Source organism: Cherax quadricarinatus, chromosome 80, assembly GCF_038502225.1.
Source record: "Cherax quadricarinatus isolate ZL_2023a chromosome 80, ASM3850222v1, whole genome shotgun sequence".
Lineage (NCBI taxonomy): Eukaryota > Metazoa > Arthropoda > Malacostraca > Decapoda > Parastacidae > Cherax > Cherax quadricarinatus.
In genome coordinates this window covers 19551759-19569510 of record NC_091371.1, presented here as the reverse complement: position 1 = coordinate 19569510, position 17752 = coordinate 19551759, and the positions used below count along the sequence as shown (strand labels likewise).

Here is a 17752-nt window from a genome sequence, read left to right as displayed (position 1 = left end):
AAGTGCTAAACCCACGAGGGTCACACAGTACTGCAGGGCAGGATATGCTGAAAATTAAATATGTGAAGATCAGAGACCAGCGAGGGCTAGAAGTATGCAAGAGGTAGAGTCAGTATGGGTAGATGGGAGCGCTAAAGGGAAAATGTAATCAAGTTGGTGTGATCAAGGTCTCACTGACAAAAAAGTCAAAGAGGGAGTCTACGTCAAAGGTGGGGCTGTCAGCGAGGAAGCCAGATAAAGTGTGATAAATTAGACACATGTGCAACACTTGGGTATCTTTAATAAGGAAACGTTTCGTCACACAGTGGCTTTATCAGTCCCTACAAAGGAGAATTGTGAAGAACAGGAGGAGTTTGAGGTAATCAGTCCCTCAACCTTAAGTCGATGTGATTAGTCCATCAATCTTGAAAAGAATACAGCATATGTGAGAAGAAGTGGCTTATATACTATAGGCAGGTGAGGTGAAGCAGTCGTAGGTGGTATCACATTTAACTAATCCAAATGTGGAAGTAGGTCATGCCTAAAGGTTAGGCATGACTGATCACATCAAGGCTGAGGGACTGATTACCTCAAACTCCTGTTCTTCACCATTCTCCTTTGTATGGACTAATGAAGCCACTGTGGGGCGAAACGTTTCCTCATTAAATATACCCAAGTGTTGCACATGGGTCTAATTTATCAACTTGTCAGTTCTCTGAACCATTCGTCTACAGATAGTGTGTTAGAGCGGTGACGACGCCGGAGGTAAATTCTGCGTGTCCACTGATAACACAGGACAGTCTTTTAGTAGGTGGTGAACTGACAGCGGAACTTGACAATTCTCACAGAGCGGCGCTGGGCGCTTCTCCATGAAATACCCATGAGTGAGACGTGTGTGCGATACGAAGGCGGTAGAGTGTAGTCTCCTGAACACTACAGCGATAAGAAGACCAGAAACCCAAACAAGGTTTGAAGAATACAGTTTTTATGGATCATCTCAGATCACCGCTGTTGTGGCAAGGCAATAGAGGCGGTGAGGTGCAAGGCTGTATAGACAAAAAACTGTGGAAGTTACTGAAGGAGTGTTCTAAATTTAAACAACTAATTCCTGCTGGAGAGGACTAAGAGTCGAAAGCTTGAATGATGGGGCCGTTGGTGTCACTAAACGTATGTTGAGAGAACAGTATATTCTGTCATTCACAACCAATAACGAATAGTAGGCGTGTAGAGAAAGGGGAAGAGTGGCGGGAGTTATTCACGCCCTTTCTCAGATATGGGAAGTCATTCGCGACCTTTCCTACAACCCCTCTCATAAATAACACATATGTAGGAGAGTGGCTTTCAAGACCAACCTTATGGATAGCAACATAGGTGCTCCATAGTGAAGATTCATTTATCTACATTAATCACAATATTTTGACGATATTGGAACAAAACAAGTAGGACTAATAATATCATAACCTAAAGATGAGTAGATTCTATATAAATATTTGTGTCCATTGAATTTCGTGTCTGGAAGTGGTGTAACATGGATTTATTTCCCGAGGCTAAGCTGTTAGGGGTGACGACGCTGGAAGGTCGTGTCATGGGTCCTTTAGGCAGACATAACGAGCACCTCTCGTGAGAACAGCTATTTAACGACCCCACAGACGACTCGTCATCACTCCTGCTATCCTCCGAGGGAGCCTGGAAATTCACCGTCTCCGAAGAAACATTCAGGTTGATGGTAAAGACTTGCTCATGATCGTCGCCGTCCACCGCAAGAGGCTCAGAAGTAGCAGTGGCAGGAGCAACACCATCACTAGTAGTCTCGGTGCTGGCCTGGCTTACACTGGTGACGGCGGTCGACACGGAAGATATGCTCGACGTGCCTTCATTATCGTGGCTACCTTGTGAGATGGAACGGAGACGCCATCGGGAAGTTCTTCCTCCGACATTAGATTCAGATCTCGTTCCTTGGTCGTTGGAGGCCCTGGACGACAAAACGGACTCCTGGAAACGACAGTAACAAATACTGTGATAATATGAAAGCATATAGAAATAGACATAAAAACGATATGAAAATATATGTCGTTTCGGGCCGTCCTGGATCATCAGTTACTAAATGACAATGATCCTAAACGGATCGAAACGTCTTCTAGTTTCAACTGTAATATATGCGTTAATTGTGAATTGTTGTAACAGCATTTACTGTAACTTATTCTTTATGGTGAATATATGTCACTAATAGTTAAAAATATACTTCAGTAGCAATAATTAAAGGAGAATACTGTTTAATTTTGTTTTATAGGTTCAGTTAAGCTTAATGATTGGCACAACACTATGATAATTGTCAAAAAATGCTTACCAAAACACGGTAATTGTTAACCATACTTACCTGAGCCTTGATCATTATTATAAATACAGTATTTGGTTGTAAATGGTACAGTGATACCGTAAAAAGGTGTAAAAGGACACTTGTTTACAGTTCTGTATATTTGTTAAAGAAAACATTTCGCCTCGAGTGACTATCAGTTTTAATTACTAATGAATCCACTCGTGGCGAAATGTTTCCTTTAATAAATACTCAGAACTGTTACAAGTATTTACCAGAATCTCGATTAAGTAATACCTACCTGAAGTGTGATAGTTATTAGGTTTGTCCTATGAAATTCGATCAATATTAGAGTTTACTTAAACCTAATTATCTTTATGGATGCTGAAATAAATCTAAATTTTTAATAGCCTGCTATAAGACGTGGTATTTGGGTTTCTACACACTAGTTAAAAACACAAAAACACTTTCTCGTGTACTAAGATGGATTTGCCTCTTGTCCTGACTCGGCGTGTTGTTGTTGCTGTTGTTAGCTTATTTGTCAGGAAAAATCATATGACACGAGTCTTACTCATACTTTAACCATCTCGCTGGTTCCTTTAATAAGTTCTTCGTCGAGATTTCACTGATATTTTCATGAAAATGTGACTTTTAATTAATTTTGGCCTGAATATTACATGGTTACTCGGAAAGACTAAGTTTCAATTCTTAGTTACTAGACCTGGCTTGAACCTTAAACAAATGCACAGTTAAAATATTTTAATGTTAATGTAATAATAATAATAATAATAATAATAATAATAATAATAATAATAATAATAATAATAATAATAATAATAATAATAATAATAAATGGCCTGACTAACTTTGATCAACTAGTTCTGACTAAGATTAATTGATCTGACTTTAACCTGAGGTGACTACTCACGTGACTTGCGTAATGGCTTTGAATGGTGAATGCTGGAGTCTTCTGCGTTGAATGACGACGCTGTTTGAGATAGAAACAGTTAGATTGAGCGTTAATAATGGTGACTGGTAGTTAGAATGATAATGGAAATAGTACTGACTGGTAGTCAGAATGTTTGGTAATGGGGTAATGTTTGTTTGACATGTAAATATGAGTATGCACCCCATACCCAGCCTGTGGGCGGTAGTCAAAAGATTACAGAGGTACATAATGGGTCCAGGGACTGAGCCCCAAAGTTTTGATAGGTGAACATTAGACAGCAGGTTTCTTAAGGAAACACGTCCTAATGTTTCCCAGCCATACCGGGTATCGACCCCTGGACCACAATGTGTGAGCTGACTGGGCTAGCGCTCGAGCTACGTAGTGTGCGGCTTCCTCCTTATACATGATAGTTACAATTTGGAAGCTGAACATTAAAATGGTATAAAATACCGACAGGTTGTTAGGTAAGACACATATGCAACAGTTAGGTATCTTGAAACGTTTCGCCTACACAGTAGGCTTCTTCAGTCGAGTACAGAAAAGTTGATAGAAGCAGAAGATACTTGAAGACGATGTAATCAGTCCATCACCCTTAAAGTTTTGAGGTGGTCAGTCCCTCAGTCTGGAGAAGAGCATTGTTCCATGGTATGAAACAATGTTTCATACCATGGAACAATGCTTCATACCATGGAACAATGCTCTTCTCCAGACTGAGGGACTGACCACCTCAAAACTTTAAGGGTGATGGACTGATTACATCGTCTTCAAGTATCTTCTGCTTCTATCAACTTTTCTGTACTCGACTGAAGAAGCCTACTGTGTAGGCGAAACGTTTCAAGATACCTAACTGTTGCATATGTGTCTTACCTAACAATTTGGAAGCTACAATAAGCTTGTAGTGGAAAGGGAAATGGTAGGGGCAGAGTGGAGGAGGTGCTAGTGGTGACTGACGAAGGAATGGTACTACACCTGACGGCGGTGTCAAATATTACTTATAAGGGTGGTGTTAGACCTGATGTTGGTATTAAAGAGTACTGATGGCGGTGTTTAAGGATGAAAAAAACTGACAGTAGTAACAACAATGCTAAAGATTTATTTTGATAAAATTTATATTTTCGGTGAAATGTTGGACCATGTATATTTTTGTATCTGACATTCTGAAGTGAAAGGGACAAATTCAAGAATCCCTTTAAATTTATATATTTTCCATTATTATTTTTTAGAGAGTATTCTGGTGTTAGAAGTTACTTAATAATAGGGATGCCAAGCCCATGATGACACTCTTCAGGTAGTTTGGTCTATCTAGTCTGGAATATTGCTGGACACTAACAGCACCTTTCAAGGCAGGTGAAATTGGTGACCTAGAAAATGTACAGAGAACCTCCACGGTACGCATAACTGCGATAAACTGCCACAATTACTGGGAATGCTTGAAGTTCCTAAACCTGTACTCCCTAGAGCGCAGGCGGGAGATACATGATTATATACACTTGGAAAATCCTAGAGGCATTCGTACCAAACTTGCACACGAAAATCACTCCCTATGAAAGCAAAAGACTCGGTAGGCGATGCAACATCCCCCCAATGAAAAGCAGGGGCGCCACTAGTACGATAAGAGACAGCACAATGATGTACTGTCTGCTAGTTTCATATCCCGCTGCACTACGGTGCTGCCCTCTCTAGGCCTGCCCAGGTCAGCGAGACGCGGAACCTACCCGGTCTCACTTCACGGCCTACCCCCACGGGTTCAACAACCTCTCCTCCACGGACTGGCTATCGGTCATCCCCTCACTTTGCCCGTTGTGTACTCACTCCTTTTTTAAATTAAAGCCAAGTTAGTCTACGGCCGTATCTCTGCAACCTACGCTACCCCTTCGGCACTAAACCGCTTTTCAACACAAAGAACAGCATTAACAATAAGTGTAAGAGGCCCAAGACTGTTCAACTGCCTCCCAGCATACATAAGGGGGATTGCCAATAGACCCCTGGCTGTCTTCAAGAAGACGCTGGACAGATACCTAAAGTCAGTACCTGACCAGCCGGGTTGTGGTTCGTACATTGGGTTGCGTGCGGCCAACAGTAACAGCTGGTTGATCAGGCCCTGATTCACTATAAAGCCTGGTCACAGACCGGACCGCAGGGGGGGCGTTGACCCCCGAAACCCTCTCCAGATATACTCCAGGAAATGAAGTTAGTTTCACAATGTAATTTTAGCATATTCATGTACCTTCTTTGTTGACCTCTGAGGCCGTGGGGACATAACCATACTTGAAGGTGTTTTTTCATGCGCACATTCACGCTAGTATCAACATTTGTTTCAACACAATAAATAATACGTAAATCTATTTCTAGGACAGGTCAGGCTGGAGCCATGACCAGCAACTTGCACTACTTACCTCCACTCCCTGGGCTCCAGGACACAGGCCACAACACCAGGGTTCCGTCTGTCTCCATGGTGGACTGTGGAAACACACTTGTATACATTAGTCACATATATACATACATACATACACACACACACACACACACACACACACACACACACACACACACACACACACACACACACACACACACACACACACACACACCTAACCTTATAACAAGCGCAATTAAATTTAGTATAATCCAACTAAATATATTTTAGATAAGTTTACAATAATTTAATAATAAACAAACACAATGAAATATATATATTTTTCTCGTTAGGTTCAGAATGATTTTTGCGAAATTACTGCTTACACAAATTTTTGCTTGCTTTATTCGGCAAAGAATAGTGTTGCTATTTAAGCCAAAACCGCAAGTTTTACCTATTCAGCACGACATTATACATAATCAAGAGAGATATGGCAGTTTACAAATGCCGTTCAGGCAAATACAAACGAAAGTGACCATTCGTAAAGGTCTTACTAGTAATGAGAACAATATAACCCGAGTTTAAAGGCCTAATGGGCAATGAAGAAAGGTCGATTACAGACATCTGTGGCGATTACGGAGGAATATGGCCGCTTTGAAAGGTTTCTATGGCACAGAAAATTAAAGAGAGACTCACTTGACATAACAGTTGTAGGCGACGAGGACAGAGGTAAACAAGACGATAAGTGCCAGACCAATCAGCACCATCTTGTAGGTCCAGGACGTGTCCGTCGTCACGCTGTGGGAAGAGCAATGTCCAGATTATGTCTCCCCCAAGGTTGGTTTCTTCAAGGGAGGTACCTCAACGCAGCTAAGAGCACTCTTCCTTGGGCCAAACTTAAATTAGCTTCCATTACAAAAGCAACGTATAACCCATAAGGTTTTAGTCCCCCTCCAATATAATAATTATTATCTTTGAAGAGTGATGTTATTGCATCACTAAAAGTTTTATTGAGAAATAGTGCATTGGATTTATACCGGATAATGGTGCCATGGAAGCTATGGTAATGAAAGCTCTCAGGGAAGTTATAGTGGATTATGATAAGAAAGTTTCAGTAGATGAGGTATAGGCTCATGGAAGCTTTTTAATTCATTGGCAGACTATGGTATTGTGGGGGGGGGAGGTTATGGTGGATTATAATGTCTAGTCTTTCACTTACTAGTCGATGAGGAAGCTGACAAATGGTGAACCAAAGATATATAATAAAAACTATATTTAGCTAAATATCTGGTCGGATATAGAGCAGATAAGTCGACAGATGGTGTTTCTTGTGCTTTTATATTGCGGCCTTAGCAGTTAAATGTATTGCCCTTTGACTGTCAGCTCAAATGGCCTTTCATAGGAAGTTTCATGGAACTGGACTTATTTTCCTCTTCGGTGAATCGAAACTGAATACCTTCCATTCCCTAGGAGTTATATGACCCTATGAATTTAGTTCTTCCTCTGATTAAACTGAATATATGGTCTTGCTAGGTTAGCTACCGAAGTGACTTAAAGGGAACCTTGGCCCAGTAGAGTGACACGCTATATACACTGAAAGTTTATCTTTATATCTAGTTGAGGAATATTCTTGACTTGTGATGAAGAGATTACATGCAGCCTTAACGAGCCTCGTGTAGCCGATCTCAGCATCGGTAGAACAATGGCTGTTTAAACACCGAGATGGTTATTAGTTGGCAAAAACCCACGGCAGGACAAACTCTTCCGTTTCCTGGTACTCATAACACACCTGTAGATTGAGTGGATTCAATGGCAGTGAATTTCCCAGCGAGCGTAAGCTAAGGCTTTTGTGATTATATATTTCTAAGAGGAAAGGGGAGCGCTTATATCTTAGTTTAATATTCCCACTGTTTATGCATTCGCGATTAACAAGGAAAAGTTTCTTCTCCCTGGTAGATAATTTGCATATACCAGAAGCAGTATGGGACAAAGAATAACAAGAAGAGTATACTTCAGTCTGTGTAATATACCTGGAGTATACCTAGAGAGCGTTCCGGGGGTCATCGCCATGAATCCCAAATAAAGTTTAAATTATTATTTTAATGTTATTGCTGTTGTAATGACGTACCACAGGTTGTTCTGGTTTTCACCACGGGGACAGTGGCAGTAGTTGTCACTCCAGCACACCCCAGGCCAGTCGCAGGTGATGCTGGCGTTGCACCATGACCCCAACACTCCTGTACAAAACCACACAATTACACCTCTGATACATCGAATAAGTTTATCTACTGTTGCTGCTGCTGCTCCTGCTGTCAATACTACTGATACTGCTGTTACAATTAATGCTGTTGTTGTTTACATTACTAATGATGCTGTCGCTACCACTGTTACTGCTGTTAATTAAAATACCACGTGATTTCAGTGCATGTTTGACGCAGTTTTTTTTTCCTATTGCTGGTGATCTAATAAACAGACCTTGTCTTCCCTTTACTTGGCTCAAACTTCATTGCCACCTATTTCCACCAGGCGCTGTCTAACCCCTTCGGGTTTAGCGCTTATCCATGACTGTAATACTACTATTACTGCTACTAATAACAACAATAATAATAAGAGTAGAGGTGAAGCGGTGAACAGTGACTTTTTGACTTATTCAGTATAATCTAACATAACCTAATCTAACATCCCCTAACTTAAACTTAAATTAAATCGAGAAATTTACTGAATGCCGCACTTTAGGAATTGATATAAAATGTGATGACGGGTGCCGCAGTTGCGGTTGACTTACCGCAGGTGCCGCAGTTGAAGACATACTTGGCGGAGAAAGGCTCGCTGACCTCATAGTGATAGATCCAACAGAACGGTGGAGAGCACGAACACTGCCCCTCGTGGCACTCTAACAGTGGCTCTGTGTACTGCCAGCAGTCCCGGGTCTTCTCACAAGGCAGTGATGGTAACTTCACTCCTACTGCAAGGCACGTAAACCACAATGTTACGGACCTTAATGTAATGCATCTCTGTCTCTCTCACGAAAGTTTGGTAGTTGAACTAGACACACACACACACACACACACGACACTGGAGGCCAGGAGGGTCAGGGGAGACATGATAACGACATATAAAATACTGCGCGGAATAGACGAGGTGGACAAAGACGGGATGTTCCAGAGATGGGACACAGTGAAGAGACGGGGCCAGGAGCTCGGACTCGACCCCCGCAACCTCAACTAGGTGAGTACATACACACACACACGTATGTGTGTGTGTGTGTGTGTGTGTGTCTAGTTCAACTACCAAACTTTCTGTGTCTAGCATTAGGAATAATATTAGGAGAGAAGTAAATAATGAAAATGATTGTTATAGGAATGCAGTAAGAAGCCCGAGTAGATCTATAACCCACTATGATAACATGAACGTAGATAAGTATGTTTATGGAGCAACTTGCAATGTGAACAGACTGACTGATGTTGTAGTGGCCAGGGTTAGGCTTGGTTACAAGTACTGACTGATGTTGTAGTGGCCAGGCTTAGGCTTGGTTACAAGTACTGACTGATGTTGTAGTGGCCAGGCTTAGGCTTGGTTACAAGTACTTCTGGCAGTTTGGGAGACACACAGATGATGATCAAACTAAATGTAAATTATGTGATCAGGCATATGGTCACTCTCTTGAACACTATGTGCTTAATTGTCCACTTATTGAGGAATACAGAAACAGACAGTATAATAACCTATGTGACATGTCAAGATATCTTATTAATGAAAATAAGATACCAGGTATACTAAGCAAATTTCCTAAATTAGCTTGTAACAGATAAGTGAACTGTAGATTTGTAGCTTTAAACCCATATGTACACCTGTTAACCCTTTTGGGGCCTTTTGTGTATCCATAAGCTCTTGCGCTACCCTCCACAGGATGGATATGGGGTGCACAATAAACTAGCCACTTCGGTGGCAAAATCTAAATCTAATACATATATATATATATATATATATATATATATATATATATATATATATATATATATATATATATATATATATATATATATAAAACAACCACTGTGAAAGAATAGAGAAATTCCAAGCGCTTTCGTGACTACTCACATTATCAAGGAACAATGTTCCTTGATAATGTGAGTAGTCACGAAAGCGCTTGGAATTTCTCTATTCTTTCACAGTGGTTGTTTTGCATATTCTGAAATCACCTGTTCACCGTGATCTTATTGCATATATATATATATATATATATATATATATATATATATATATATATATATATATATATATATATATATATATATATATATATATATATATATATATATATAAATGCTTAACAAGTCGCAAACAGACGAAATTATTTGCAAACATTATCTCTACGTCCACAGCAGGATTCGAACCTGCAAGCTTTACATCAGGTCTGGCGTTGCTGATAAAGTATTGTGATGCAGAGTTTGCAGGCCAGAGTGCAGAAAAGTCTTGTGTGTCGACCCACCCCACCCACTGTGTATCACCCCTGTACACACCTCAACCCACTCCACCCACTATCTAGCACCCCTGTATATACAACCCACTATCTAGCACCCCTGTACATACAACCCACTATCTAGCACCCCTATACATACAACCCACTACCTAACACCCCTATACACGCCAGTTAACAGGCTTAATGCCAGGAAGGACACAGGTGACTGTCAAGGAAAGTGTGTAATCATTAATGTTTGTAGAGCAACATGTCGCTCTTGTGAAGAATTCTGCAGCCTTAGCAACAATGGCTTCCTGAGTCGAGCTAGTTTTGTCGCCTGAGTGGTTAACTAGTTTATTGTGCGCCCCGTGCTAATCTTGTGAGTGGCAGCGCAGAAAAAATAAATAAAAGGATTACAGATGTCACAGTACACATTGCTGGTGTCCTGGCACACTGTGAGCCATAACACACATGAGCCAGGAGACACAGTGACCCAGGAGACAGTGACCCAGGAGACACAGTGAACAATGCATGTATATTCTATATGTACTAAAGATGAACATGGGGAATATAAATGTGCCCAATTTAGATAAAAACGTAAGTACTTCATTGGCAACAGAAGCTCTCTATAATCTCAACACACCAACATAGGAACCTTTGGAGATAATCTTCAAGAACTAATCATAAACAATAATCTCGGTAATAATTGCTGGTGACATTAACATATATCTCACCTAGGAAGAAGACCCATATATATCTGGCTTCCAAAAAACGTGTATGATTACCTACTACTGTCTTCAACAACCAAACGTACGTGAATTACTGAGACATCTGCATCTTCCCTTGACCACATTTAGACAACCACAACAGCTGCTCTAAAAGCTGGCATGATCAGCGATAACACAGCTGATCTTGACCCAACTGTTCTAGTTATCAGCCTCACTGAGGCTCCACGATGAGGTTTCAGTGAATAATTTTATGATGTCTATAAGTACCATTGATTGGGAGACAGAATTCAATATATTCATTCATGTGTCCATATTTTCCTTAAAAAAATTGTCTCTATAACATTGTCACATAAAAACCAAGCAGGTCAAATTAATACTAATACTACTACTTATAATAATCTTTATTTCTACAAATATATGTACAACGTATACAGGCCTAGTTGACATCGAGGACATACTACTATGTAGAAAACCCCATGTTATACAGAACATTTCGGGCAAATTAGGCCAATTTTGTCTACAGGATGAGACCCACATCAGTCAGCTAACACCCGGGTACCTATTTTACAGCTAGGTGAACAGGGACAGCAGGTGTCTTAAGGAACCACGTCGTAATATTTTCACCTGTACCGGAGATCGAACCACGGATCTCAACTGAGTGCGATAGGAATCGAGCTACGGGACTAAATAATCCTTGGCTAACCAACCACATCCTGAGAGCCATTGACCAAAAGCCTATCTACGAAAGAAATACAGAAAGGGCTTAATTACCAAAGAATTAGAAATAATATACATCAACACTTGTTCTACTTGTAAAGAAATCTAAAAAACTATAATATGCCACCAAGTTCCGAGAAATAAAGCGCGATATCAAAAAAGAGAAAAGAAATTTTACTGACTAGACCTAATGAACCCCACACTCATATTACCGATACTGTAAATAAACTTAATGATTTCTCAACTCAAGAGGCTAAACTCGCCAGCAAAATCCTCAACTCAATTGCTCAGATTAGTGATTACTTCACTGGCAGTGTCAAGATTCCCTCTACCAGTCCCCAACAAATTCTATAGAGGTAACTTTAACAACAAATGCACTAAAAAACAAATCAGGTTATTAAGCAAGTATACCACCGTTGTTGTATAACCCTTGCTGTTTAGCGCTTCTTTTTTATTATAATAATAGTATACCACCATTCCTGTATAAGAAAGCTTTTCACGTGCCATCACGTCATTGCAAACCTGTTTAACAAATTTCTTGAAACCAAAACTTTTCCTAATATACTTGAGGTAACTCGTGTTACCTTCCAATCCACGAAGGTGGAGACCCAACTGAAGTCAACAATTATAGAGTAATATCTAACATGTAGGTACCGTCACTTTCCTTGGATAATATCTCATTTCTTTCTTTTCTTCAGACGTTGTACGACCTTCTATTGATGCTGGTGAGGGGCTCTTGATCTAGGGAATTGGATCTGTGCTCCAGTTCCTTGAATTGAGCCTGAATGCCTTCCATCCCCCCCTACATGCGCTGTATAATCCTATGGGTTTAGCGCTCCCCATGATTATAATAACAATTCTATACATTCACCACTTTCCCTTGAATATAATAATATTCCGTTCGTGTAAAAGGACATAACACCGACAAAAGTCTGTGAAACAACATCTGGGTTCAGTGACGAATTCCCGGCAAGTCCTTGGGAGATAATGTCTGTTTACTGCATTATTTTCTCGATCTTTCTGTATCTGCAGAGCCTCCATTAAGAGGCTCTTCATTGGATTGATTTTTTTTTGGTTACTTAGTTTATTAATACAAATACAAAGTTTTATATCTTCATGTGGTACAAATAATGTAGTTTTACATGTAATAAAACATAGGTAAGCACGAAAGAAAGTTGTGCCTGTTAGTAGCTGCATGCTAGTAGCTGCATGCTAGTAGCTGCATGCTAGTAGCTGCATATTAGTAGCTGCATGCTAGTAGCTGCATGCTAGTAGCTGCATGCTAGTAGCTTCATGCTAGTAGCTGCATGTTAGTAGCTGTATGTTAGTAGCTGCATGCTAGTAGCTGCATGCTAGTATCTGCATGCTAGTAGCTGCATATTAGTAGCTGCATGCTAGTAGCTGCATATTAGTAGCTGCATGCTAGTAGCTGCATGCTAGTAGCTGCATGCTAGTAGCTGCATGCTAGTAGCTGTATGTTAGTAGCTTCATGCTAGTAGCTGCATGTTAGTAGCTGTATGTTAGTAGCTGCATGCTAGTAGCTGCATGCTAGTAGCTGCATGTTAGTAGCTGCATGCTAGTAGCTGCATGCTAGTAGCTGCATGCTAGTAGCTGCATGCTAGTAGCTGAATGTTAGTAGCTGCATGCTAGTAGCTGCATGTTAGTAGCTGCATGCTAGTAGCTGCATGTTAGTAGCTGCATGTTAGTAGCTGCATGCTAGTAGCTGCATGTTAGTAGCTGCATGTTAGTTGCATGCTAGTAGCTGCATGTTAGAAGCTGCATGCTAGTAGCTCCATGTTAGTAGCTGCATGCTAGTAGCTGCACGTTAGTAGCTGCATGTTAGTAGCTGCATGCTAGTAGCTCCATGTTAGTAGCTGCATGCTAGTAGCTCCATGTTAGTAGCTGCATGTTAGAAGCTGCATGCTAGTAGCTGCATGTTAATAGCTGCATGCTAGTAGCTGCATGTTAGTAGCTGCATGCTAGTAGCTGCATGCTAGTAGCTGCATGCTAGTAGCTGCATATTAGTAGCTCCATGCTAGTAGCTGCATGCTAGTAGCTGCATGTTAGTAGCTGCATGCTAGTAGCTGCATGTTAGTAGCTGCATGTTAGTAGTTGCATGCTAGTAGCTGCATGTTAGAAGCTGCATGCTAGTAGCTCCATGTTAGTAGCTGCATGCTAGTAGCTGCACGTTAGTAGCTGCATGTTAGTAGCTGCATGCTAGTAGCTCCATGTTAGTAGCTGCATGCTAGTAGCTCCATGTTAGTAGCTGCATGTTAGTAGCTGCATGCTAGTAGCTGCATTTTAATAGCTGCATGCTAGTAGCTGCATGTTAGCTGCATGCTAGTAGCTGCATGTTAGATGCATGCTAGTAGCTGCATGCTAGCTGCATGCTAGTAGCTGCATGTTAGCTGCGTGCTAGTAGCTGCATGTTAGTAGCTGCATGTTAGTAGCTGCATGTTAGTAGCTGCATGTTAGTAGCTGCATGCTAGTAGTTGCATGTTAGCTGCATGCTAGTAGCTACGTGCTAATAGCTACATGCTAGTAGCCGCTTATAAACCTTTTCATACCTCGTAGATTATATTCAGTTATTTTCTTAACCCATTATTTAAACGTTCTTCGCGACGGATGTTTGAACCACCATCATTGCGGTTCTTTAATTCTATACTTATATTTCCCACTTTAACTTGTCTATCTTATAATTTTTACACATTTTTCCCTGCTTTTATGAACTGTGATGAGTTTTGTATCACTGTTACATTCATTATTGACCGGCGTCCAGCTGCCACAAGTTAGTAAAACAGCTCTCATCCATTCATACGTATCTTTATGTATATACACTGAAAGTGTGATTTGATCTTTATTTTTGAGATAAAAGAATTCTTGGCTGGTGGTGTGCAGGTGGTGCTCAGCTTTAATGACATCATGCAGTCGATATCCTTTAAACCTGAAAAATCAACATTCTTGTTTTACTCTGTCTTGTTCCTTTCTTCATTGATCTATTGAATACACGTTTGTAACTCTTGCAATGGAAGCTCATATTATAATGGCCCCAGATTTTTTTTAATAGGCGTTATTCATACCTATTTCTTTCCGAGTTAAATTTTTTTCAGCATTGTCATTAGTTTTGAAGAGATGGTGTAGCCTTGGTAAACTCTTATCTCGATTTCATATTATGGTTATCTATGTAAATGTTACGAATCATGTCAATATATATCTATTAAATTTACATAGTTTCTTAATATATTTTTAATACAGTGTACCTACTGTAGCGAAATCCTTCTCACAATCAGCCAAGTGCCAGCACAATGGAGCAGTGGTGTTACATACCATGGATAACAGGAGTAATATGAAATTAAAGTGGATTTTTCATTATGCTGTATAGCAACTTATAGACTAGACATCTAGTAAAGCCAGAGTTGCTCTAGTTTATAGCAGAGCCCAAAATTCATTTACGAGTCAGTTCAATGCTAGGTTTGTTGTGGACTAGACTTCTAGAAGGACCAGAGTTATCCACTTATACAGCAGTTAACATAAAGTATTAACAAGTCAACTGATTAGAGATGAGTCACTTTAACATCCTCTCTTGAACTGCCTTTAGAACCTTGAACATATATAAGTAATATATGCCAAAATCCCCACAGTGAATTATAAATTGAATACTTAGAGCACTTTCGTGTGATGAGCCATACATCTTCACAGCTGGAGGCTATAGTAATGCATGTATATAAATTCACAATAGACATTATGAATAAGGAGACTCATGAGTATTACACCAGACCAGTGGAGAAACTTAACTGCCCGTCTTCGAAATTTATAACGTAGCTGGAGTCTAATCTTTGATGACAGGGCCGAGAAAGCTGCTACACTAAATTGGATGGTGATTTGTTCGTCAGGAAAAGGGAAAGATACTCCTGACACGGGAACTTTTTCCGTTCCTGCTCTTCCACACAACCGTTAAACTATATGATGGGAATAACAAAAAAAAGGCACAATACAGTGACTGGAACGATACACAAATAACCTGCACATAGAAGAGAGGTCCAAGTCGGACTGAAACGTCGTCATAAGCTCCTCTCTTCTATGTGCGGGTTATTTGTGTATATATGTTGGGAATTTAAGCTTAAAATGTTAAGACATGTGGCCTTCCCGAAGCTGGGACACTAATACGTGCTTGCTTACTTACATACGTAGTGGAGGATGACCTGCTGAGCTTACTTAAGTTTGACCAAATCTCCCAAAGACAGTCTATTGATGGTGAGCTCATCATTTTCTTTGATTAAAATAGCAAAAAATATTTCAATAATTGCCAAAATTTCGGCACTTTTTGGACCAACGAATTTAGAGTTTTTCGATAATAGGACTATTAAATTTAGTTTTATTAATCTAGATTCTAGACGATTATGAATCATAACCAAATGCTGTGATAAGATATTAACTACTTTGTTTAAGTAAGATTAGGTTAGGTTAGGCGTTTAGGTTAGGTTATGTTAGAAAGGACTACTGTGTATAGGTAAGATTAGGATAGGTTCAGTTAAAATAGACTGGGTTTAAATGGGTTAGAATACGTTTAGGAGCTCTTGTGTTAAGGTTAGGTTAGAATGGGCTAAGGATCTGTTGTGTTTAGGTTAGATTAAATTAATGAACTGCTGTGTTTGCTCGTTTGAAAATAAGTCATTCACAAGAAGAGAAAATAGTGTAAAATCACCTTATAGTGTATTAGTTAAATATTTGGAGCTCCAACCCCCTCCCCCTCCTTCGCTAAAATCCTGACATCAACATGTCGCTACTGAAGGTCCTGGAAAATAAGCCTTGAACTACTGGGGTCCTGGCTTAAACATGACACTGGCAAGAGTCCTAACATAAACATGACACTGGCAAGAGTCCTAACATAAACATGACACTGGCAAGAGTCCTAACATAAACATGACACTGGCAAGAGTCCTAACATAAACATGACACTGGCAAGAGTCCTAACATAAACATGACACTGGCAAGAGTCCTAACATAAACATGACACTGACAAGAGTCCTGACAAACTTCGCACTGTCCTTGATCCAGACTGATTGCAACACACTAATATTCTCTGGTGGTTTGCGAGGCATGACCACCTCTGAATAACTGATATTATTTATGGGTTTAAATCTCTTCGAGGCAGGTAGATGTCTTGATGCTTTTGAAGGGCTCCTGATCCAAAGAATTGGAGCAACCCTCCTCTCTTTCTTGGATCAAATCTATTTACCCCCCATTCTCCTAGCGATTTATGATCCCTACGAGTAACGTTTCCCCATTAATATAATCAATGCCTTTTGTTACACACTTGAGTGTACTGCCCCAGGATGCCACCTACAACTGTGGGTTATCACTCAGGTACCTATTAGCGTTTACACAAAAAATAATAGGTGTAAGGGGGTTTTGCCCATCTCCACCCGCTCCAGCATTGACCCCAAGTTCGACGGTTGTAAACCGATGTAGTTAACACTGAGCTACAAGTCATTTACTTGCTATTTCATGGTATTATGTTCAAAATATTTTTGTTTACGGAAAGTTTAGGTGATATACCTTGTGTGTTTTTGTTTTTGTTGTTGCTACTGGTGGGTGTGGTATTGTTAGCTTGGGGTTCCCTGGAGTAGACAGACAGGAAGCGGGGCAGCAGGAAGTACGACACAGGAGGCTCCTTGGTGGGCACTAATAGCTCCTGGACAATGGGCTGAGTGTTGAGTCTTGCTGTTGTGGTGTTCCTCAAGGAATCTGTTTCCCCCACTACCATGGAGCAGGCAAGGACAGCGAGGAATTCCATAGATGCTCTCATACTGAACATCTTCGCCGTGGCATCCTAGAAAAGGAAGGTGCTGATGTTCTTATAGTTGCAGAAAGTATTGATAAACGAGAACTTAACGGTGTTCGTAGATCACAATATTGGCTAGAATTGTACCCGCTTGCAAAAAACACTTCACTCTGGTGGTGAGCACTTCACTTACATCGTTATCTGTGATGACATAACGTTGTACCACCTCACATTTTATATTAATTTTAGATTTACGCCTATTAACGTAGTGTGCTACAGTTTTGAAGCTCTGGTATAGCTATTAATCACAGTTAGCACTTGTATTGTAGAACACCAGCCACTTGTGAGGCTAAATGTTTGATGGCTCTTCCACCTGAGTTGCGTCGGAGCCTCAGCCAGGTGAGACAACTGTCAGGGAACGGAGGGGGAGGGTTGGGGTTGATGGGGAGGGGGTCGCAGGGA

The 17752-nt window shown here is 40.5% G+C and overlaps 1 protein-coding gene across 2 annotated transcripts; it reads right to left on the bottom strand.

The window, feature by feature from the left end:
* Positions 1 to 108: 108 nt before the first annotated feature.
* Positions 109 to 17697, bottom strand: LOC128702427 (uncharacterized). Of its 2 annotated transcripts, XM_070102226.1 has the most exons (8): positions 17484 to 17696; positions 17065 to 17338; positions 8384 to 8563; positions 7727 to 7835; positions 6295 to 6396; positions 5639 to 5702; positions 3222 to 3281; positions 109 to 1971 (listed from the first exon to the last, which is right to left on the bottom strand). In XM_070102226.1, the coding sequence occupies exons 2-8, from the start codon at positions 17321 to 17323 to the stop codon at positions 1441 to 1443; spliced, it is 1305 nt and encodes a 434-aa protein (XP_069958327.1). In that variant the 5' UTR covers positions 17324 to 17338; positions 17484 to 17696; the 3' UTR covers positions 109 to 1440. The 2 variants fall into 2 exon arrangements, with proteins under 2 accessions (XP_069958327.1, XP_069958328.1); XM_070102227.1 differs by having other exon boundaries at positions 8384 to 8560; positions 17065 to 17697.
* Positions 17698 to 17752: the final 55 nt, after the last annotated feature.